Source organism: Phyllopteryx taeniolatus, chromosome 1 (genome assembly GCF_024500385.1).
Source record: "Phyllopteryx taeniolatus isolate TA_2022b chromosome 1, UOR_Ptae_1.2, whole genome shotgun sequence".
Lineage (NCBI taxonomy): Eukaryota > Metazoa > Chordata > Actinopteri > Syngnathiformes > Syngnathidae > Phyllopteryx > Phyllopteryx taeniolatus.
In genome coordinates this window covers 8,135,751-8,160,314 of record NC_084502.1, presented here as the reverse complement: position 1 = coordinate 8,160,314, position 24,564 = coordinate 8,135,751, and the positions used below count along the sequence as shown (strand labels likewise).

The 24,564-nt window shown below is 41.0% G+C and overlaps 1 protein-coding gene across 5 annotated transcripts in view; it reads right to left on the bottom strand.

The window, feature by feature from the left end:
• The window catches only part of LOC133475469 (plexin-A1-like), a 231,610-nt gene that overhangs the window by 55,754 nt on the left and 151,292 nt on the right, over window positions 1-24,564 (bottom strand). For all 5 annotated transcript variants that reach the window (XM_061768359.1, XM_061768375.1, XM_061768394.1 and 2 more), the window contains one exon: window positions 8,127-8,327. In XM_061768359.1, coding sequence (XP_061624343.1) covers window positions 8,127-8,327 — 201 coding nt within the window. The remainder of the gene's footprint in view (window positions 1-8,126; window positions 8,328-24,564) is intronic.

Sequence of the window (24,564 nt, the reverse complement as noted above, 5' to 3'; positions counted from 1 at the left end):
TCCTCTTTAATTTGACTTTTTCAAGTGAACTATGATTTTGCTATACACATGGTATTTTAGACTGGCACTCCTGCCAGCACGACAGATCAAGTTAATGTGAATGTTTTTTTAATGATTACATTTCATTTAGCTTTGCATACGAATCCAAGTAGGTCTTTTCCAGGGATCTCATTTGATGTGCATCCTGCATCTGAGACGGGCAAAATCATGCAGGGACGCATGAAACATATTCATTCTGCGTCTGTCGATGCATGGTTTAAGACCCGCCCTACGTGTACGTGTGTGTGTGTGTGTGTGTGTGTGTTCGTGAAGAGCTTCAACACACAGCGATTCAAAAGTACAAATCCTGTCCTGCTAGCGAATCAGACGCAGACTAAGGTGGGTTATTGTTCCATGAAATGGACAGGGGAGTGTGTGTGTGTGTTTCTCACATGAAACACACACACACACACACACACACACACAAAACTTAACTGTTGACAAACCATAACGGCACACATTACCAATATTCAGGCAGGGAAAGGTCTCACATCACAGTCCGGCAGCTTGAGGGCGGGCCTTATTTGACACTTTGTTTATCTTTTATTTAACCAGGTAAAAGCATATTGAGAGACAAAATCTCTTTTTCGAGAGGCAGCAGAAATTATACCGTACATAGCACGACAACATTCATACAATAAATAAAAAATAAAGACTATAAAATGATATTACAATGTATGGCATCTGATTTTAAAACAGTGACAAAGCCCAAATGCTTTCGAGTACGTACTGTACCTGGTGTTTTTTTATTTATTTAAATTTGGCAAGCTTTAACACATTTTTTGGGCCTCTTTAGTGGGTTAATGATTCTACAATATACCTATGTTCCAAACACTTAATATTTGTTTAGGTGCAATTTTTACGAACAGAGCCTAAGTGCGATTTATTGATATTTTTTATTTATCTAAGATATTGAATTTATCGTTCTACATTACAATGCCAATGTTCAATGTCCTTTAGAATTATAAGTTAATTGTATGCTCTATAATATCATTATATCAGTGGCATAAAAAAAAAAAAAAAAAACATCAATGATACTTTATCGATACGTTTATCGTGATAGCTTTGGGAAAAACATATCGTCCTCAAAAATTTGCTATCGTGGCAGGCTGAAACATAATATATTGAGAGAGTGCAAGAGCAATGGATAACACAAAAATATTTTACAAATTGTGATGATAAATTGCAGGGACTCATTGTTCTAAGGCTGGAACTCATTGTTTCCAGACGTGTACATCCTGGTACTCCCATAGTCTCAAGTGTAACTTCATCTATGCTTTTCGTACAATGACAAGAGTTATTAAAAATATATTATTAATATTATATTGTAAAATTCGTGGATTTCCTGATGTAATTAATATGCATTTGTCTAAAAAAAATAAACCTGTAACATAATTTTGTAGAATTTAATTTTTTTAAATGCTGTAATTTGCAGATTTATGGAGTTACCATGCCCCCTCTAAAGTCGAAAATGCCTTCATGCATATTACGCGACACCTCAGTTAAGTGAAGTTCGAATAAATAATTCTGGGTGAGTTAGGCCTTTTTTATTTTGGAGGGTGGGGCCTTTTTGTGGCTTATGTGCACCAATTATTACAAAAGAAGACTCTAGTGTCATTCAAGTTAAGACGGAGTTCTTTATTATGCCATAGGTTTTGAAAATAAAAGTATGTAACTTATTTTTCACTTGTATGGTGGTTGAGGATGTTCTATTACTTAAAACATTACCTCTACTGTACAGTTAACTAGTATACTCACTATGTACAGCATATTGTATATTAGAGTAATATCACCATATGGTGCCTTTGAGATGTCCTCATTTCACCCCCAAAAAGGGTTTTTCCATTGAATTTTCTATTCCTTGTATGAAGTAGATGTTATGGTGCTAGAAATGCATATTGGTCAAGCTCCCATGCTGTCTTATAAATTAACGGCAAGCAAACAATGTAGCCTTCATGCAAAATATGTGAGCTTGGTGGACAGTGACAGGGCGGACATTTTTTGACAAATGTTCACATTTTATGTGCACATGGTGGACCTTCACTTGGCTACATGATTCAGTTAGCAAGCTGACTGTATGCTATTTAACAAATAGATTTAGTATTTCTAAAAGGTTTCTGTATCGTTGATATTTCACTATGACAGTGTGGACATGTTATGCTTGACTACATAAAACTACACACAAAATAGGATGGAAATTACACAACGTAGGGTGATCTCAGGATTTCAAAATGTTTAATATGATTATGAAAATAAAATATACATGATCAAAATGACTCATTTTATCAAATGACATGTTATGGACGATACAACCATGTTAAACTTTGATTTAGTATCATTTACCACTTATTACACACACTGTAGTTACCTTAGCAGTGTGTGCGACTTGCCAAAATCATGTACATCCCATGAAAAAATGCCTAAAATGAAGGAAACACTTTTTATGAGACCTATTATACTTTTTTTTGTGTACAAATGTTTGGCCACTTCGAATAAGACCTCAGAGTTTCATCATTCTGCCACATTTTCATCTCTCTCTCTCTCTCTCCCCCTTTCTTTCTCTTTCTCTCACACACACACACACACACACACACACACATGAACTTGATAGCGTCAGTGTAATAAATCATGTAAAGCAGGTCACTGGTTGTTAGTGATACCACAGTCTCCATCAACTCTGCATGATTGGATAAATAATCTTTTTATGTGTTATGTCGGGCTGTGAAATATCTAAAAAATGAGCATGCGCCCTATCACTCAGTGTGCACGATTTTCCCGCTCAACATCATGTGCATCGATGCATACTCTGGATCTCTTTGGGACGTGCAGGTTGGATATTTGATTGTTGGTGAAGTTAAATAATGCACAATGAGACAGAAAGATTGAATGGACAGGAGAACATCCACTGCTGGCTAATTTTTGCAGTGATTTATTGCACGTTGACTCCCCCAGACACAGTCTGCTGTGGTACATACACATACACTTTCCTCCTGAGAATACTCAACACAATGGTAACAGTGAGGAGGTTATCAATCATAGTGGATATTGTAAACAGTCTGTTTGGTGCGCTGTATATAACAAATCTTTCACTTTCATTTTGCCTTTTAATACGCCCACACACACACACACACACACACAGACACACTACTGGAATTACAAAGTACAAGCTACTCCAACTCTCAGAGCACGCACATTAGTTCTATCTGCATGAGTTCAATATTAATTACGAAATGATTAAAGCTGGCAATTAATAGTTGTATTTTCACGAAGCCATAAGTAGTACCGTAATTTGTACAGCAAATGGTTGTAATAATATATATATACAGTGGGTACAGAAAGTAATCAGACCCCTTTAAATTTGTCACTCTCTGTTATATCGCAGGCTTTTGGACTTGATTAGGAAAGCCACACACCTGTCTATATAAGACCATACAGCTCACAGTGCATGTCAGAGCCAATGACAATCAGGAGGTCATGGGAACTGCCTGAAGAGCTCGGAGACAGAATTGTGGCAAGGCACAGATCTGGCCAAGGTTACACAAGAATATTCAGCTGCACTTGGCCTCCATAATCCTTAAATGGAAGACGTTTGGGACGACCAGAATCTTTCCTAGGGCTGACCATTCGGCCAAACTGAGCAATCGGGGGAGAAGAGCCTTGGTGAGAGATAAAGAAGAACCTAAAGATCACTGTGGCTGAACTCCAGAGATGCAGTCGGGAGATGGGAGAAAGTTCTAGAAACTCAACCATCACTGCAGCCCTCCACCAGTCGGCGCTTTATGGCAGAGTGACCGGCGACCACTCCTCAGTGCAAGACACATGACAGCTCGCATGGAGTTTGCTAAAAAACACCTGAAGGACTCCAAGATGTTGAGAAATAAGATTCTCTGGGCTGATGAGACCAATATGGAACTTTTTGGCCTCAATTCTAAGCGGCATGTGTGGAGAAAACCAGGCACTGCTCATCACCTGTCCAATACAGTCCCAACAGTGAAGCACGGTGGTGGCAGCATCATGCTGTGGGGGTGTTTTCCAGCTGCAGGGACAGGACGACTGGTTGCAATCGAAGGAAAGATGAATGCGGCCAAGTACAGGGAGATCCTGGACGAAAACCTTCTCCAGAGTGCTCAGGACCTCAGACTGGGCCCAATGTTCACTTTCCAACAAGACAAAATGACCCTAAGCACACAGCTAAAATAATGATGGAGGTGCTTGCGAACAAATCCGTGACTGTTTTTGAATGGCCCAACCAGAGCCCTGACTTAAACCCAATTGAGCATCTCTGGAGAGACCTGAAAATGGCCAACCAATCAGTATAATTAAACACAGATGGACTCCAATCAAGGTTTAGAACCATCTCTATATAGGGTGCTGTGTGTACATTAATGAGGGGAAAACATTTACTTGAATGATTTTAGCAAATGGCTGCAATACAACAAAGAGTGAAACATTTTAGGGGGTCTGAATGCTTTCCGTACCCACTGTGTAATTTCTGAAAATAGTTGCACATCCGATGATTGCAGTAATGATATCTGATGTTTGTGTATGCATACCGTACTGAGTAGTAGTAGCTGTGGTAGTAGAAGTAGTATGTACGTGTGTATGTGCTAATTGTATTCTATTAGGCTGAGAAATTACTATGCTGTATTTTGTATATATAACTGCTGAAAAACAGGGTAAAAAAATGTATTTCGCACAACATAGTTTAGTATATTGCACTATCTCTGAAAAACAACATTTAATGCTTTGGACAATTTACAATCCCCCAATACATATAGCTGATATCTGCACATTTTATGCACAGATTATGATTTCCTGTTCCTTCAGAATTACTTTCTCAAACATGTGCGTCTTTTATACACTACCCCGCAACCACGCAATCTGCTTCTGCTTTTTTGTTCATCAATCCATTCGTTTATTTTTTTTAATTCAGTCTATCTTTTACTCGTTCAACCTCCTCCATCACACCCCTCGTTGCTTTGTCATCATTCGTCTCTTTGCCTCGCTGTCCTGTGTGTATATACGTGTGTGTGTTTCCGTCAATCGACAACAACGCTGCAATTTATCATCATTTCATCTACAGCTCCCTTCATTGGATCCTATCACAGTCCCACCTGACGAGGAGGCTCATAAAACCACATGGGTGTACTCACATGGTGTGTGCACACGCCCGCATGCACATGCACACACACCAACACTATTTGAACCCCTTAGATTTTCTATTTTAATTTTTTTATGAGCATTTTTAGAAAACTATATTACGCTTATGAATAAATTTGTTGATTCTCAAGACTGCAACACATGTTGAAGGCATTAAGTACATCACAGCTTGGCAGCAACCAGCAAAGGGCTCCAATTACTCTTTTGCTGCCTAAACCGGCTGCTGTAGAATAAAAAAAAACAGATCTATGACAATAAGAAGAAAATTTGAATTAATTGTTAAAACAATTCAGCAATGCTGACATCTGTTGCATTGCTCAAAAACAATTTGATTTCTGCCAACTTTATCTTCAGCGCTGTTGTGCAATTATTAATTATCTCCCTGCTCCTTTTGAATGTATACAACAGTTTCTACAGCGAGGAACAGAGAAGTCCAAAGGGTCTGAGTAGGTCAAACAAATCGCAATTTGCATTCATGTGCTGTGGATGATCGGCTGGTTTTATTCCACAGGCAGCAAAGCGGATTGCCGACAGTCTTGTATCTTCCTTAATTTCAAAGTGGGGTTCTTGTAAAACGTCAAGATTTTAGATGAACGCAGATGACAGCACATGACAGGTGTGCTTTATCGTAGGCCATCCATCCATTTTTGATCCCTACTAGGGTCGTGGGTGAGCTAAGGTCTGGTCCACACAAACATTTTTCAAATCTTGAAAGACTTTTTATCTGCTACAGACCCACAACAAGACCCCAAAAAAAAAAAAAGCCATTTAACACTGCAGCATTGTGTGCGGTGTGCAAAACAAGGAACACCACACACAAAGATTTTGCGCCGCCGCTGATCTCGAAATATCACGTGACTACAGAAGAAACACTTTGTGTATGCACTGATGTTCCCCGGCTGTTTCCAAAGGATGTCGGAAGCGGTGCATTTTTAAATGGCAATGACTTATCAAAAAGACTCCATCCATCCATCTTCTACCGCTTATCCGAGGTCGGGTCGCGGGGGCATTAGCTTTAGCAGGAGCGCCCAGACTTCCCTCTCCCCAGCCACTTCATCCAGCTCTTCCGGGGGGATCCCGAGGCGTTCCTAGGCCAGCCGAGAGACCTAGTCTCCCCAGCGTGTCCTGGGTCGTCCCCGGGGTCTCCTCCCGGTGGGATGTGCCCGGAACACCTCCCCGGGGAGGCGTCCGGGAGGCATCCGAATCAGATGCCCCAGCCACCTCATCTGGCTTCTCTCGATGCGGAAGAGCAGCGGCTCTACTCTGAGCTCCTCCCGGATGACCGAGCTTCTCACCCTGTCTCTAAGTGAGAGCCCGGAAACCCTGCGGAGGAAACTTATTTTGGCCGCTGGTATCCGGGATCTTGTTCTTGTCCTTGGCCTCAGAATTTCATCTCTGCTTTTTGCAGATGATGTGGTTCTGTTGGCTTCATCAAGCCGTGATCTCCAACTCTCACTGGAGCGGTTCGCAGCCGAGTGTGAACCGGCTGGGATGAGAATCAGCGCCTCCAAATCTGAGACCATGGTCCTCAGTCGAAAAAGGGTGGCATGCCCTCTCCGGGTTGGGGATGAGATCCTGCCCCAAGTGGAGGAGTTCAAGTATGGTCAAAAAGACTTACTTTGGAAAATATTTCTTGCCGTCTGGGGAACCCACTTAAATGGAAAAAATCAAACATATTGGGTAAGATCAGTTTGTTTTTATTTACAGTCGTTACCGTAAGTCAGGGCACTTCTTGATTGACTACATTGTGTTCCATGTCACAATTCACGCCGTGATGACTCGGCTTTCCCCACACACAAAGTTTTTGGGTCGTAAATATTGATATTGAATATTTAAGAGTGTCGGCCCCGACCAGTTTCCGACCCTATAATCGGGATGAATCCACTCTTAACACACATCAGACCTAAGGCTAATCTTATTGGATACTGTAAGACAGTCTGGCGTTCGATGTACTTGGTCGGGAGGGCTTGAAATCGGGACAAAAACAGCCCGTGTCTTCATGTGTGTACCAGCCCGAGGTGGCTGTAAATCAGGCACACGTTACAGATCCAAGTGGGAGTACCGTTAGCTGGGAAAACAATCTGACAAGCACAAGAAAAGACAGCTGCCACATTCAACGATGAATGCAAGGACTAGCTATCCGCTATCCAGTGCCTTAAATGGCATTAATACTGAATGTAATAATTGGTGTTGTTTCTGCATCGCACCACAGTTAGAGACTTGAAACTTAAAGGGTCTGCTCCTGTTACTTGTTAACCTCGGCAGTTTGACTGAAAGCGAAGATGGAGAAGTGGGAACGATTGGCATTTTAACATGAAACCCCTGTAGCGAGACACACACACACACACACACACACACACACACAAACCTCACAGACGTAGCACTGCAAAGCTGTTAAATAAGTTTCTACGGACAAATGATGAAGCGCTACGCTTGACCAGCTTCAGATGTCCAGATCTGAAGGAACACAAATATGTTGAACCTTGATTGGATTGGTAGAGATTGGATGTATCCATGCTTAAGATAAAGCATTCACATAAAAAAAACTCCCAAAATACAAACCTGCAAAACAGCTAACTATCACGGCTATTGGCAAAAAAAAACAAAAAACGGCAGATGGGATTCATTTACATATGAAATTGAGGTGATTTTGGGAATGAATCATCCGAACAATCAAGGGCAACTGTGGTTTTAGTAACTTTGTCAAGGGCACTTAATAAAGAGGAAACCAACTGTCCAATGTGTGACCTTCAATTGACAAAACTATCGCTCTATCTCCTGAACAACACTGTTCACCCCAAACTCCACAGCCTATATAGAAGCTCACATTAATCAGGGCAACATACTTTGGAAGCTGTCTCCATTAAACTGCATAGCTTTGTGGATTTGGGCTTGTCCACATGAATAGTCGGTGCGCGGTGCCTTACTGTGCTCTTCTGACACTGGATGCTTGTGCTGTTGAACCTCAGGGCCGGGACGCTGAGCGTGTCGCCTTGAATGTGAAAAATACACTCGTAGTTCCTCTGTCCGGACTGTGGCTGGGGCAGGTTCTGTGCCAGCAGCGTGATTGGCCTCATAACTCCAGCAGGGATATAGATCTGAGTCGAGGGCAGGATTTGAGGACACTCCTGGATATAAGAAAATTAAGAAAAAAGAGGTTGAGATGTGACTGGAAAAGTAAGAGGGTTCTCTCAGTGTAGATACAGATCTGGACGGACAAAGTGTTCTGGACAGGATGCTTAGTAATGGTAATACATTCAAATTCAGAGCGGATAGACACAAATGTACTTTAAAAGGACTTTTACACATAAGTTATAATGGGAAGTCGTTAACAATCATTCCTGTTTTCTATGAAACTGTTCATCCAGCCAAATATACCTTTTTTGAAAGTCGGGTTACGTCAAGTTTATTTACAGAGCCCTTCATTACAAAATAATCTCAAAGGGCTTCACAGGCCCACAGTTCAAAAAGATCCAAATGAAAGCGCTTAAATGAAATTTCCTCTCAGGCAGATTACACTGAATAAGATTAGACTATATTGTGTATTATTAATGCTATTATTACATTTACTAATATGCTCCACAGTCAGGGAGGCAATTTGACAAAATGAGAACATAACATTTTGTAATCAAACACCACCCATATTTGTAAAGAAGCGTACTTGAACAAAAACATTCTATAGCTCCATAATATCCTCTGTAATTGCATTTATACTCACAGAATAGGCCAACATATCAAACAATCAACATGTACCACTTGTCAGCTTTTATATTTGTCCCATGCATTCCAACACATAAGTCGGTAAAAGGTCAATTAGAGTGCTAAAATTAGTGGCAAGGTTAGTCAATTACAGATCTCAAACCATGTCATACACATACTGTAATTGCAGGAGGGAGAATATTTGAAATCTGTTAGTGTATAATGTACTGTACTATTATAAACAGGCAAGATGTGAACATATTCTAAATAATAAAACTAAAGAGATATAGTTTGAGTCAAATGTTCTTTGTCAGCTGTGTAGAATGGATGATACAGAGCTGCAGTATGCACACATTGCCAAATGGTTATCAAAAAAAAAAAAAAAAAAAAAATAAAAGTCATGGTCGTGACATTCCATATGTTTATCTCAAAATAAAGATAAAATATATGACATATTGTTCAAATGTTTGTTAGCACATTGGCTTGGTCTGATAGTAACGCGGTGATAATGTGGAGGCAAATTGTCTTAATTGGTGTTTGATTGAGTCTGCCATCAAATGTCCACGCAATCATCAAAAGAATCCTCAATTGTTCTCTGGTAAATAATAACGGTCTTCAAAATACATAGACACATTTCGTAATTGCTTGTAACTTTTATGAGAGGTTTGTCCCAGTCGATAGCTCGTATTTGATGGAGAGTAGAGGAAGAGCGAAAAAAAAGAAAAAGCAGAGAACAAATCGATGTGGTTGCTGGAGTGAAGCAGATTGTCAACAAGAATGGCCGACTGTTCAAGTCTGAAGTATTCACAGGTGGTGATGGAACAGTGATGGACTGCCGCTATGCCTCAAGGCTCTAATAGAATGAAAAAAAGGATGTGTGTGTGCGACCAAATACATGAGCTCGACGGTGAAGCATCTCGTCTGAAGTAGCAGCTATTGTTAATGTTGAAGGAGCATGTTCAAGCATCTGTTCCAATTACGACACAGAAATGCTGCACGGTCGATGTGCACACACGCACAAACACTTTTATACATGAAAAAAAAAAAAAAAAAAAACAACAACAACAACAAAAAAGCTGGCAGCAGAGGATCGTGGGAGCTGTTTCATTAGGAGCGGTGACAGATGTCAGAGCTGAGTCTGCATCAGATAGTGGCGCACCGCTACACAATGACACACACAACAATCTCCTCTGACTGGGGGGATTCGCAGTTCTTTCACTGCTCCCCCCTTTGCACTTGTTCTTTTCCCACTTGCGCTCAAGTGATCTTTATCTTTTTTAACTTTTTCTCTGGCTGGATGATGATGATGATGCCCTTTGCCTTGCTGCTTCATAAAAGTGCAACAGACATCTTATCCCCTTGTTTACAAACGTTTCGGTTCACATTTAGGTTTTGAAACCCGTTATTATCAAACTGTAGGTTATAATATTATTAATAAATTAAGTAACATCAATATAGACATTAATATAATACCAAAAAAAACAAAAAAGGTAAATCATCCATTCATATATGCTCTTGTAGTATGAATAATAATAATAATAATAATAATATTTTATCTTAAAAAGATCCAAGGACGCTTTACAAATTTTTTTTTAAATCATACAGTTCTACTCCGTTATAATGACGTTAAGTTACCAAATATGGTTCCTTATTCTACAAAGGGCTACTGGGAACATCTTGGGAAAAAAAGTAATATATATTTTAAAAAATAATAATAATTCTCAGCTGGGTAACTAAAAACTGAAAATCAAAATTTACACACGATGATTAAACAAATAGTCAATGACAACCTACAGAGCTGTGAAAAAGTATTGGCCCGCTTCTCAAATTCTTATATTTTGGCATAGTTTCCACACTTTAATGCTTAAGATCATCAAATAAATGTAAATATCAGACAAATATAACCCAAGTCAACTTAAAATGCTGTTTTGAAATGGTGATTGCATTTATTAAGGGGGGAAAAAAACTACTCCAAGTCACCTGGGCCTTTGTGAAAAAGTAATGGCCCCCTAAACCTCCGAACTGGTTGGGCCATCCTCAGCAGCTACAACTGAAATCAAGCGTTTTCTAGAACTGGCAATGAGTCTTTCACATCTCTGTGGACATATTTTGGCCCATTCTTCCTTGCCCAATTGTTTTAATTCAGCAAAAATGAAGAGTTTTCAAGCATGAACGGCCTTTTTAAGGTCATGCCACTGCATTTCAATTGGATTCAAGTCTGGACTTTGACTAGGCCACTCCAAGACATTCATTTTGTTTTTGAAGCCATTCCAAAGTTGACTTGTTCGTGTTTTTTGGATCGTTATCCTGCTACATTTATGCCAGATGTAACGAGACACACAACTCAACTTCATTTCTCAGTATTCTCCCAAAAGTCTTGGAAATCATTCAGATGTTGTTTTTGCAAAAAGTAAGATGAGCCTTTTTGGTCACCAGTGGTTTTCGCCTTTGAACTCTGCTACGGATGCCATTTTTGCCCAGTCTCTTCCTTATTGTTGTATCATGAACACTGACCTGAACTGAGGCGCGGGAGGCCTGCAGTTCTTTAGAATTTGTCCCGAGTTCCTTTGTGGCCTCCTGGATGAGTAATTGCTGTTCCATTAGGGTTATCTTTGTAGGCCGGACACTCCTGGGAAGGTTCACCACTGAGGAGTAATGGCTCTCCCTATGGTTGACTAGAATCCTAAAGCTTTCGGAATGGATTTGTAACCCTTTCCAGACTGATAGACTGTTCTTGAATTTCTTTAGATCACGTCCTTTTTATTGCAGCTGTTTTTAGATCTTTTGTACAAATTGATTTTGTCAGACAGGTTCTGTTTAAATGATTTCTCGATTGAACAGGTATTGAGGTAATCGGGCTTGGGTGTGATCAGTGAAAATTCACCAAAAGTTGTCATTAGCCACAATTAATTCATGATTTCACAAGAGAGGGGGGAAATACGTTTTCTCAGGTAACTTTGAATAGTTTTTTTCCCCTTAATAAGTGAAATAACCATATAAAAACAGCATTTTATGTTCACTTGGGTCATATTTGTTTGATATTTACATTTATTTGATGATCTTAAGCATTAAAGTGGGGAAACTATGCAAAAATACGAGAATTTGTGGACCAATGCTTTTTCACGGAACTGTAATTGGCAAATGCAAAGAACGGTTACATAATATTAATTGTAGTACCGGTAAAAGATTGACCACAGGAGAGTAGAAATAAAGCAGTGGGTGAGCAGAATGTGAGGAGAGGTGAAGCGCGGGGGAAGAAGAGGAAAAGAAGCAAGGTTCCCTTCATGGGAGCAATTTGCTTATTTATTAAAGTGGGAAATGAGACCTGAGGAGGGGAGGGCAAGTTGGAGCGCTGCTACATGGGAGTCAACTGCATGGCTTTGAGCTAAACTCATCCTCACATGGTCAACATGCACAACCACACAGACACACACATACACACACTCATATCAACACACCCACTTTTACTCCACACCAAAGTTAATCTCGCCCTCTGGCACTGTGAAGTCACTTAGTATATTCTTAGTTCTGGGGAATGTTTTACATTAGCCACAGGGCAAAACACTGACACTCTGATCGAGGTTGTGAAGGTGAGCCCTCAGCAGAATTGAGTTTGTCTACGACTCCACATTTCAAATTACACTCACTCCTGTGTGGCAAGTGTGGAACTACAGCAAGGATTCCAAAGCATCAAACTTTTGCATTTGTTGACCCAACAACCAAACCGAACAAACAAAAATCACGCCACTGACTTTCCTGTTATACAGTGTGACGTTGACTTGCACGCATAATCACGCATGAATAAAAATAGCACTTAGTTGTAAAATACACATAAAACGTAAAACTGTGCAGCGTATATTGGTTGAAATTAAAATGTAATTCATTTGGAAAAAGATACGAAGGAAGTTAAACGCCTGTGTTCACTTCCGGGTTAGTTCGAGTTACGCTTTTACGTTAAAATCAAACTAATTTGTCTTGTAAAGGGCACCACGTTATATGTATAAAATTTAGGGAGAGTGACGAGAAACCTTTTTATCAGTCTCATATGTAACGCTTGCTACATTTTATGAAATAGAAGTTTTTGGTATATTTAATGACATCTCCAAGGGATCTAGAGGGAAACACACAAAGGGGTCTAACTAAAGGAAGAAAATAGCACAAATAATGGTAAAAAGAAGGAAAATAGGCATATGAAAAGGGAAATAGAACATCGTGTGTTGGACTAAAGTTGAAAACGCGAGCGTTTAGCGCATCCATTCCGGACGCCATTGGCCTAGTGAGTGACATGAGGAGCCTGCAGTATCTGCCCGGCATTACCACATGCTTACTTCAGTGTTAGCATCTCTTCGTATTTGTATGTTTGACTGTTCGGGCTCTATCTTCATAGACAATACATCAGCGGCGGGGCGGAAATTCCAGTGGATTCAGATTTTTGTGCAAGCGCAAGGCTGCGTTGCGTGTGTTTGCCAATTTGACAGACTTGTCTGCGCCGTTGTTTCCGAAAAAAAGAAAATACAAAATGAAAATAAATTGGAAAAAACATGAACAAAAATTGGAAAAAAATGTAACGAAATCTGCAAATAGGTGAATCCACGGGTGGCAGACAGCGAGTATGTGGGGGTTCACTGTACTAAGTTGAGGAATAAGAAGCAGGAAAAAAACAACAACAATACTTCATTTACGTGTAACTGTGACACACGTAAAGCCATCAGATCGTCTGCTTGCTATCGTTCCTCCTTATAATTATAATACTTTCTATCTGCAAGAAGACGTCCTAACCACGGTGATGTCAGAGATGAGGCGAGAGCACTGATTGGCTGCTGGCCATTACCCACGAGGCCACCTTCCCGCAGCGCTGACACTCTGTGAGTATGATGGATGAGGATGTATCGCTGTGTGTATACGCGTGCGTGTCTGTGTGTGTGTGTGTGTCAAGGGGTCACCACAGGAAAGCGGGTCCCCATGGATTAGCGTTACAGTCCAATGAACCATTTCAGAAAGGAGGGGACAAGACCCCAACGACCGGTACTTTTACTTTACACACACACACGGAAAGGAAAAGGTAGCAATATGATGACCACATCTCCCACGAGAGAAGAATGAGTCATCTGTTGAGCAATGTCTCAGTACTACACAATAATATGGATTAGGGACAAGGTGCAACAGAAAGAAACAGATACGCTTAACACAGAATATCTCAATAAAGTGCAATGGTGCATGTATCTAATCCGTTTAATCTACATAGAAACAGTGCAGGGCTCCATCTCCGTGAATCTCCTCAAACATTCCGCCTCTTTGGATCTCTCGCTCTCATCTCAGTAAATATCCCTTTTATGTATCTATATCTCCTCGCAAATGAAGCTAGCGCATATTGCGGAACTTCTTCAGTTGATTCATCCCATCTGACAGTTTTGTCTGTGGTTCGGAAAAAAAAGATGCACAAGATACACAATATAATAGTCTCCTTAACAGATGATAATGTGAACATGCCGCAGATTACTATATGAAAAATCCAACCAGAGAGAGGTTAAACAGGTTAAACAGCACAACATACTGTATATGTCATTGCATATACAGTACTATATTTGTTACTGAACATACACATAATTGTCTCTTTAGTTCACCAAAATGGACCGTATCCTGCATCTCAATACAGGAACGAAGCATTCTGAGTGTTTCTGTGTTATCACATTCAAAAAGTGTGACCAGACATCTTCTTTCCCCCCCTAGCCAGCTTCACTGTTTGAGACCTGCAAAAGGCATCCTTTGAAAATTGCCCTTCATTTCTTCCTGCTTGGTGCTGAGTGAACCATCTTGAACATTCCTTTCAGTTCATTAATCGTACCAAATGCCAATTTAAACAGCACGTGATTTCTTAATCTGATCTGCAGCTCTTCCAGACAAACGGTGGACACAGATAGAACTGTATATACAGACCCTTTCCAAAACAAATTGAATATCATGGAAAAGTTTATTTCCATAATTCTATTCAAAAAGTTAAACTTTCATAGATTATAGATTCAGGGCACATAATTTAAGCAATTTACATACTTTGGGCTTCTAGCTCATAAAAACCACAAAATCAGGAATTCAAAAAATTTGAATACTGTGAAGAAAAATCACCATTTACTTCTCAGTTTTTGTAGAAAAAAAAGAAAGAAATTAGGTTCACAAATCAATCAAAATATGGTACTTTCAAAACGATATGTTAATCCTCAATACTTGGTTGGGAATCCCTTTGGTTTAATCACTGCCTTGATGCGCCGTGGCATTGAGACAATCAGCCTGTGGCATTGCCTGGGATTTATGGAAGCCCACATTTCCTTCGTGCTTGCTGTCAGTTCTTCTTTATTTTTGGGTCTGGGGCCCTTCATTTTCCTCTTGATAATATCCCACACATTCTCAATGGGGTTTAGATCTGGCGAGTTGGCTGGCCAGTCAAGCACTGTGATGGCATGGGCATCAAACCAGGTTTTGGTGCTTCTGGTGGTATGGGCAGAGGCCAGGTCCTACTGGAAGATGAAATCTGCATTTCCATACAGATCCTCAGCAGAAGGAATCATGAAGTCCTCTAAAACATTCTGGTAGACTGTTGTGGTGACTGTGGATTTTAAAAAAGCAGAGTTTACCAACACCTCCACTGGACATTGCACCCCAAATCATGACTGACTGGATATTTCACACTGGACCTCAAGCAGGTTGAGTTCTGTTCTTCACCAGTCTTCCTCCAAACCCTTGGACCTTGATTCCCAAATGAGAGGCACACTTTACTTTCATCAGAAAAGAGGACTTTGCACCACTGGCCAAAAGTCCAGTTCTTCTTCTCCCTGGCTCATTTAAGACGCTTCCTACGTTGGCTCAGGCTCCAAAGTGGCTTGACCCGAGGAACCCGACAGTTGTAGCCCATCTCCAGGATGCATCTGAATGTGGTGATTTTTGAAGCTGTGACTCCCGCTTCATTCAACTCTTTCTGTATCTCTGCTAGATTCTTGAATCTTCTCTGTTTGATAATTCTCTGAAGCCCACAGTCATCTCTTTTGCTGGTGCATCTTCTCCTGCCACATTTTGTCCTTCCAGGAGACTTTCCATTGACATGCTTGGACACAGCACTCTGTGAACAGCCATGAACTTTTGTGGCTTACCCATCCTATCAATGATGGTCTTCTGGCCAGTTGTCAAGTCTGTAGTCTTCCCCATATTGAACCCAACTGAGACAATTGAACCAAACTGAAGTAATGTAATAACACTTGGGGAAACCTGTGCAGGTGCTTTGAGTTTAGTAGATGATTAGTGTGTGACAGCCGGTTTAAAACATTTACAGCCTGCAAAATTTTGGCTGATTTCTTCACGGTATTAAAATTTTATGAATTCCTGATTTCGTGGGTTTTATGTGCTAGAAGCACAAATTATGTAAAAATAAACAAATAAATACTTGAAATTGTTCAAATTATGGGCCCTGAATCTATAATATATGAAAGTTTAACTTTTTGAATGGAATTGTGGAAATTTTTCACGATATTCTAATTTATTGGAAAGGGTCTGTAAGTAGCTTTGTCAAGAGAACTACCTGGAATTGAATCATGTGTTTTTTGTTTGTGGGTGAAACTTGGATAAAACTCAAACACGTATGGGGAGAACATGCACACCTTACACAGCAAAACCAAAAGTTGGGCTGGTTCGTGTGGTCCAAGATTGAACTGAACTGGAAACCTTTATACTTTGAGGCTCTTGGACATCATCCAAATTTCTTTTTTTGTTTTTTTGCATGTGCTGTATAACCTCAAGTGAATACTACTGTGTAACACTTAATGGCTGTTAAAACATTTGGCTGTTCTGAGTTCACAGATACTGATCCAAGATCGTTATCTCTAGCTTGGTGGTCTCTGGCCCTTGTGGATCACAAAAAGGCTGGAGAAAAGATAAAGTAACTGACCTCTACTCCACTGACTGTACAGAGCTCTTCACACACATATCTATTAGAACAGCGGAGTTCTGTGTGTTATTGCCGATGACCAAGCGTGATTGCATGTCAATCTAGATGTTATCAAGGCTCGAACAGTCGAAGAGGATTTTGCTGATCAGCATCAGCTGGTGGATCGATAGCAGCCGCTAGAAATATGCAGCGGGTTCGCAGGTGTGTGTGCTAACTAATAAAATCGACCTTCTCATTTTCACTCTAATTATTTGCCCATTTATCCAGTGGATCTAAAATTTCTACACACACCCTGTTCAATTGCCAGGTATTTGTGATATTAAAAAACAAGATCAAGATAAGTCATGTCAAAACTTTTTCCACCATTAATGTGACCTATAACCTGTACAACTCCATCCATCCATTCATCCATCCATTTTCTGTACCGCTTATCCTCACTAGGGTCGCAGGCATGCTGGAGCCTATCCCAGCTGACTGTGGGCGAGAGCCAGGGTACACCTTGAACTGGTCGCCAGCCAATCGCAGGGCACATATAAACAAACAACCATTCGCTCTCACATTCACACCTACGGGCAATTTAGAGTCTTCAATCAATCGACCACGCATGTTTTTGGGATGTGAGAGGAAACTGGAGTACCCGGAGAAAACCCACGCAGGCACGGGGACAACATGCAAACTCCACACAGGCGGGGCCGGGATTTGAACCCCGGTCCTCAGAACTGTGAGGCAGATGTGCTAACCAGTCGTCTATCGTGCCACCCTGTACAACTCAATTTTAAAATAAAAACTCCTTTCAAGAGGGGAAGTAAAACTAAAGAACTGATATAAGATGGCTGCATAAGTGTGGATACTCTCTAATAACTGGACATGTGGCTCTGTTCAGAATTAGCCAGTCGAATTCAAACTCATGTCCAATGGGAGTCAGCGCACACCTGCTACCATTTAAAGTGCCTCTGATAAGCCCCAAATAAAGTTCAGATGTTATAGTGGTGTTAGTGTAGACTTTTATATCCACTGTATACCCTAAACTATGTTCCCCAAACACTTAATTATATATAATAATATAATATAATATAATATTTTAAACTCATCTTACAACACTTCCCTGAACAATAAATGGTTTACAGATTTGATTTTGAACATATGCACCAGAAGTGCGATGGTTCACTTCACTTGAAAATCAAAATTACTACTGTTTTTACTTTACTTTTATTACTTTTTTAAAAGGTTTTAAAACAACCCTCAGTCTGTGTTCAGATTTACAGTAAACATAAAAAATACCATTAATCAAAATGGAAGGAAAATTGCAGCATAACTGATCTACTTTTTTCATCGAATAATTTTGCCCAATCCTGTGTCCGATATTCTTGGCCAAACAGTTCGTCAGTAGCATAACTTGACCTAAAATTGCTGGAAACACAGTATATGTGTATCCAGGATCCAAATTTAAAAAAAATAGGAGGCTATAAGACTAAGTATTCTTTTTTGTTTGTGTTTACACTTTCAGAGGGCTATGAGTGATAAATCAAAAAGGCAAATGGAAAGAACAACTGGAAAAAAACAACCCGAAAAACATGGTCTTGGTTTAACAGAATTCTATCTTGTAAGTGTTAACTTATGAGGGTCCATTTGTAGGTGTTGATTTAAAATGGATGAAGAAGAAAGTCCATTAGATCAGTGATTCTTAACTGGTGGGTGGTGACCCAAAAGTGGACCCATATTGGGTGGGTCGCGGATAGCTAGTCAAAAAAAATGACCTTTTCTTATTTTGATTTTTCCGGGACAGTACAGAGGCGTACCAAGTTCCCACATGGAACATATTAAGTAGGCAACACGGTGTGTAGCTGCCTCACACTTTAGCCACGAGTCTTACTCTGTAAAGAAATACATTGCAGCTTAGCCTGTGGCTAGTGGCCGTCATGGGGAGCAATATGCTTTTGGTGGTACATAAACTCATTTGAAACAGTGTTTGAAAATAAAATCAACTATTCATGTCTTTTCAGAGGCTACTTTTAAACAGGACGTGAACTTTATTGCTGTTAACGTCTTTAAATTGGATCACGACTTTGCACCAATAGGAAATGTGGGTGCCGGGATGACAGCAGGTGAGAGCCACTGCATTAGATCACCTCCATTTGGGGTCAGATATCCTCATGGGTCAACAAAATTGTTCCCTTAGCACACAATCATCACCTTTAGAGAACATACGAGAACATTTTGGCTTTCGAAGTGGACATGGAGAATGTACAAAAAAAAAAAAAAAAGAAAGAGCTACCACAGCTGTCTTATCTTATCCAAAAGCCTTAAAATGGATAATTGATTATTTCAGACATCTTTATGGAGATGTTGGAGTCTGTTGCAGACCACAACCAAATTCTTAAAAATCCCAGTGCGGTAGGTGCAGGGGCTGGAGTGGAAAAGGGAATGGTTGTATCTAATAAGAATATTAACCAGGGACTATAACTATACGTTATTGGTTCCCTTTCATTCTAGCTCCGAGACTTACCCCTGTGCTCCATTTCAATATGAAAGGTTTTCATCTACTTTGCTCAAATGAAGCGATTCCCTCGACTGGAGTCAGGTGTAAGGAGGCCAGGCCTCATCGCACCAGACGAGGTGCACTTGCATTCAATGAAAGACACTTTGAACTGGAAGAACTCTTTTGCAGAGTCCACCCACTCATCTCAGTCCCTGACTATGTGGGATAGAGAGCGAGGTGGAAAAGGCTGTAAAGCAGCCGAGATAAAACATAAAAAGTTCATACCGTTGGAGGCTGAGAGGCTGACACTTAAAATGTATGGGTAATTAGAAGTCATGGTGGAATCTTCCAAGTTTAACCAACTCATACTTTAGGTACATTCCTAAACACGCTTAGCAAAGAAGCAACTTTATTATAAGATAACTAAGAATGTTGGAATAAATCATTCCTGTCTTGTCTCGGCAGACACTGTATAGTAATCTGAATGAAATGATTGACACTTGCTGTGAAGCAAGAAAGTAAGGCAAATGACAGAGAATTATTAAGCAGTTCTTAAGGAAGCAAAGGCACACCGTGTGTCATGACCCTCAAGTAAGCTTTCAAGTCCTGAATGGTTAAACACGCCACACGTCCTCCTCCCACTCCTCCATCCCGTCACAGAATCTCTTCAGGGTTTATGTTGCTCCCGCCATCTTGAGGTACTCTTTCTCATATCCCTTTTTTACTTGTCTATTCCGCTGTCACAGCTGTCTTCCGCTGACTATCACGGTCTCCATGCTGCTTACTCGTATATTCCTTCGAAACCTGAAACATCATCTGCCAAAGCCGAACACCTACAGTATGTATGGTCATTTAGATATTGATATTCATTCATTCATTCATCTTCCGTTCCGCTTCTCCTCACTAGGGTCGCGGGCATGCTGGAGCCTATCCCGGCTATCTCCGGGCGAGAGGCGGGGTACACCCTGAACCGGTCGCCAGCCAATCGCAGGGCACATAGAAACAAACAACCATTCGCACTCACATTCCCACCTACGGGCAATTTAGAGTCTTCAATTAACCTCCCCTGCATGTTTTTGGGATGTGGGAGGAAAGCGGAGTGCCTGGAGAAAACACACGCAGGCATGGGGGAGAACATGCAAACTCCACACAGGCGGGTCGGGGATTGAACCCCGGTCCTCAGAACTGTGAGGCAGATGTGCTAACCAGTCGTTCACCGTGCCACCGATATTGATATTGTTACTAATCAAATTATTTGGAAGGTCAGCATGTTCTCTGGAGTTTTTTTGCTTTGTTTTTGTCATGAATATTATAAGATTTTAGGAACATTATTATGATTTGTGTCACCGTGTTGGCTTACTTGCCTGACTTCTGTTCAGGGCAGCTTGGCTTTGGTGACGGTGTGCGTGTGACCCCCGTGACCGTGAACTGGTTAAATCGTATAGAAAATGTATGGCTGTTTTTTCTTTTGTTTTGCGTGTGTGTGATTTTTCATATTGAACATACAAAAACAAAGTTGTCTTTTTACAGATTTTGTAACGTTATCTTTACCTCTCAATCCTTGACGTTGCTGTGGAAAAAAAAACAGACTATATCCAATTAAAGCTGCGGACTATAATTTGTAACAGTTGATTGTCCAAAGGGGAGTTTTGCATAGTGCAAATCAGAAACATGGTTTTTATTAATTCGCGTAGAGAATTCCTTCACACTTTTTTAAAGGAGTCCCCTGGCGGTGTGTGCGAGCTTGCAACTAGGCCACCGTCACAACTCCTCCCCCGTATGTTTTACTGCGGATGCTCCACCTTTCGCTTCTCATCTCATCTGTCTCTCTCCATTAAACACGCCGGCGATCAGAGAAGCATCTGGAGATGCATCTTTAAGCTTTAATACACTTTGAATAATTAACACACGCGCACGTACACACACCCACACACACGCACGTAAGATGCACAGAGAGTGAGTCTATCAGCGGCAGACGGACCCAGAGGGAGAAGGGAAGCTCGCTCTGTGCCAGACTCAGACACAGAGCCTCGGAGCTGGGCTGCCCAGTGCTGTGTGCCAGCCTGAGCTGCGGCAGACACACGCAAAATGAAAAGAAAGCTATGAAGCTAACAGACAAAGAGAGAGGATATCTGCCTCTTTCTAATTGACTTGTTGCGTCTAATGGGGGGGGGGGCAAGAGGATAGAGGAGAAAGGGGTTGGTAGGGATCAAAAACGGCGTGCCCCCATGGTACACTATGAGCTGTGACACACACGCACGCACAAACACATTTGTGTTGACTGCAGCAGTGAGGTGACAAACATATGAAGACAGAGCCAGCTCACTCATCATAGTGATATATCTCGTAATTAACACAGAGAGGAGCGCTGACGCACTTATCTCGTGTTCACCTGCTGTTCATCTTCATCGCCTTCTTAGGATTATCAATGAGGCCGCAGGTTCAACTCCCCATGGAGCAGCTACAGTAACTATTATAGACTGATTTATATTCTATATATAAAATATAGAATTAGGTCAGAGTTCTCCTCCTCTTCCTCCTCATTTACCAATGCCTGTAGTTATGGATATTTTTATTCTTAAATCTCACTTAGACAACTTTGAAAAAGAAAGCGGCGATCAGCAATGTGTGAATGTCCCAGAAATACAATTCGACATTCAAACAAAATGCCCTCCAAAAATATTTGTCTCAAGTCAAACTTGAGAGTTCTGCCGAGAGACATCAGATAAACTCCTACAGTATGAATGAAAGATTAACTCTGGCTGTCTTTTTCACCAGTTAATGTAATTTTACACTTGTGTGACAACAAATTAGTGTTTACTTTGTAATATTTACAGTTTTTTTTCATGGTTGGCAGTTAAAAATGCATTTATCCATTTTCTGTAGCATTTGTCAGGTGAGCTGGGGACTATCGCAGCTGAATTTGGGCAAGAGGTGAAGTCCACATTGGATTGATCACCAGCCAAGCACTCTTTTCACTTTAGCTAGAACATGCAAACGCCACACAGACTGGCCTGAGCCGAAATTTAAACCCAATGCCACTCGACTGTAAGGCAAATGTGCTAACCGCTACCTCACCGTGCTACTACAGTCTAAAATGTCGCTTAAGATTTTGTATGCGGTGAACAAAGGTTTTACGATGGCAACACTTTGACTCTTGATCAGAGGTCGACCAACATCCCAGAAAAGATTGTTTGACCACTACAAATATTCAAAATGTTTCTGTAAATGTTACACACAAAAATAATCAGGTCAATTGTAAAAAAAACAATTTTCTTACTTGTGTCCAAAGTCAGCAAAGGCCAGAATAATCAGAGGATCCTCCTGACATGTTATGCTTTGGGATGAGGTGTGTTAAGAGTGATTGCCGATACGCTCAGAAAGCAATCGAAGTCATCAACTATAAGAGCTCTATTTTCGTAGATAGCGCATCTGGGGTGGTGCGCAAAAGCTGGCGGATCCTGATTTTCGTGCAAGCCCAATGCTCGCTGTGCTTTTTTTCCAATTTGGCGGCGTTTGCGCCAAGCTCGGCGTTCCGGCACTGTGAGGGAGTGTTCTTGGAAAAGCGCGTGGTGGTGTGACAATTTGGTGATAGAGAGTATCTGAACTTATGCCTGCTTAGATCTCGCCCAAGTCCTGGCGCAAACTAGACCGCTGGTCTAACACAATTTTGGTGAACTTGATCGGGCTGCATGCAGACAGGTACTGATACAGATACGTATTTAAGCCGCCAGCGGTTATCACTAGCTCATTCTGTATTTAATGAGGGCACCCGCTCACATTGTCTGTTGCCACACCATGGACAGAGCACTGACAATGCCCCACGCACTCAAGGATCGCTGCGATTACGCATCGTGCTATTCTGTCGAGACTGTCAGTTGCGTCACATTTAAAGGCAATGAAAGGAGCCATTTTGATTGGCCGTGACTGAAGTCAGCTATAAACACGCCCACAGAGGCAAAGCCTGCCCATCGCTCACGAAATGACCAACACCGGTCTAACCCGCCTTTGGTGCACAGTTGCACCACTCAATGCACAGGATTTACGCAGTTAATGAAAATAGGGCCCTAAATGTTAAACATGTTCTGATCACAAACCCTGTTGTGTCGACGGACGCATAGCAAACAAGGCCAAAGTGAAAGGGACTTCAGAAATGAAGGATCAACTTGTTCAATATTTCTTTGTCCTTAGTCAAGTCAAATTGTGACCAAGGTGGCGTGTCCAGATAAGCGAGGAGCAAGCCTAACTACTGATGCTTCTTCATTTGAGGTTTTCTTTAGAGTTCATTTTTTTCCAACACCAGGTCATGTTTGATTGCGCAAGTCCTCTGGATTGATTTTTTATTGTGCGTGGCCAGATCGTGTGACTATAACAACAATGAAAACACAATTAATTATGTTATTGTCATGTGTGGGGTATCTCACCTTTTAACAGCCTCAGTGTTTATCCCGTTAAATAAGAATCACCATGCCAAACAAAAATACAGTTTGATTTGTCCGTGAGGAGATTTCAACATAAACGGCATTTGATTCCCGGTAACCTTTGGGGACAACCCATATGGAGAAAAATGCAAAAAGAGGGATTTATTTTCACGTTTGCCATTAGAGCTATGATGGAAGCCTCGGCCCTTCCAGTCCAAGCCCACCAAAAATGGAAATGTTATGTATGTTTTCATATAATTTTTGTGTTGCTCTAATATCCCAGAATGGGAATGCAGTCATACGAAACAACCCCCGGGCCCAGTCGGATCCACCAACTAAATGTTGGAATCAGTGGAGCAAAGACAATTTGTTTGTTTCTGTGTTTGTTTGTCCTGCTGGTGTTTGTTTCTGTCGCTGTTTGTGTTTATGCACATTTGTTGTTGATGGCCTGCCCGAGTGTTTCTCCAACTAGCAATTTTCTGCCTGGTCGCCTCTCATGTGCTTCGCTCTTTATCGGATGTCACAACACTGTGGATTTATATATATTTACAGATCCAGGAAGAGACAGGGAAGAATTATATTCAAGGGGCCAAGCACATCTGTGAGGATAGCATAGCACAAGTACTAATTTCCTGTGGCAAAGATAGATGCATTTTTTCCCTTTCAACTATGGATGTGATGTCAGCCTGAGAAACATCAACACATGCTTTTGGGAAGACAAGCAGTGTAGTGCGACTTCAATCACTTTGACACGTGACTACCAATGACACATGGGGAAACTTTTCCAGGCAGTATGTGTATAATGTACGTGGCTTTCAGCAAGGGCCACACAC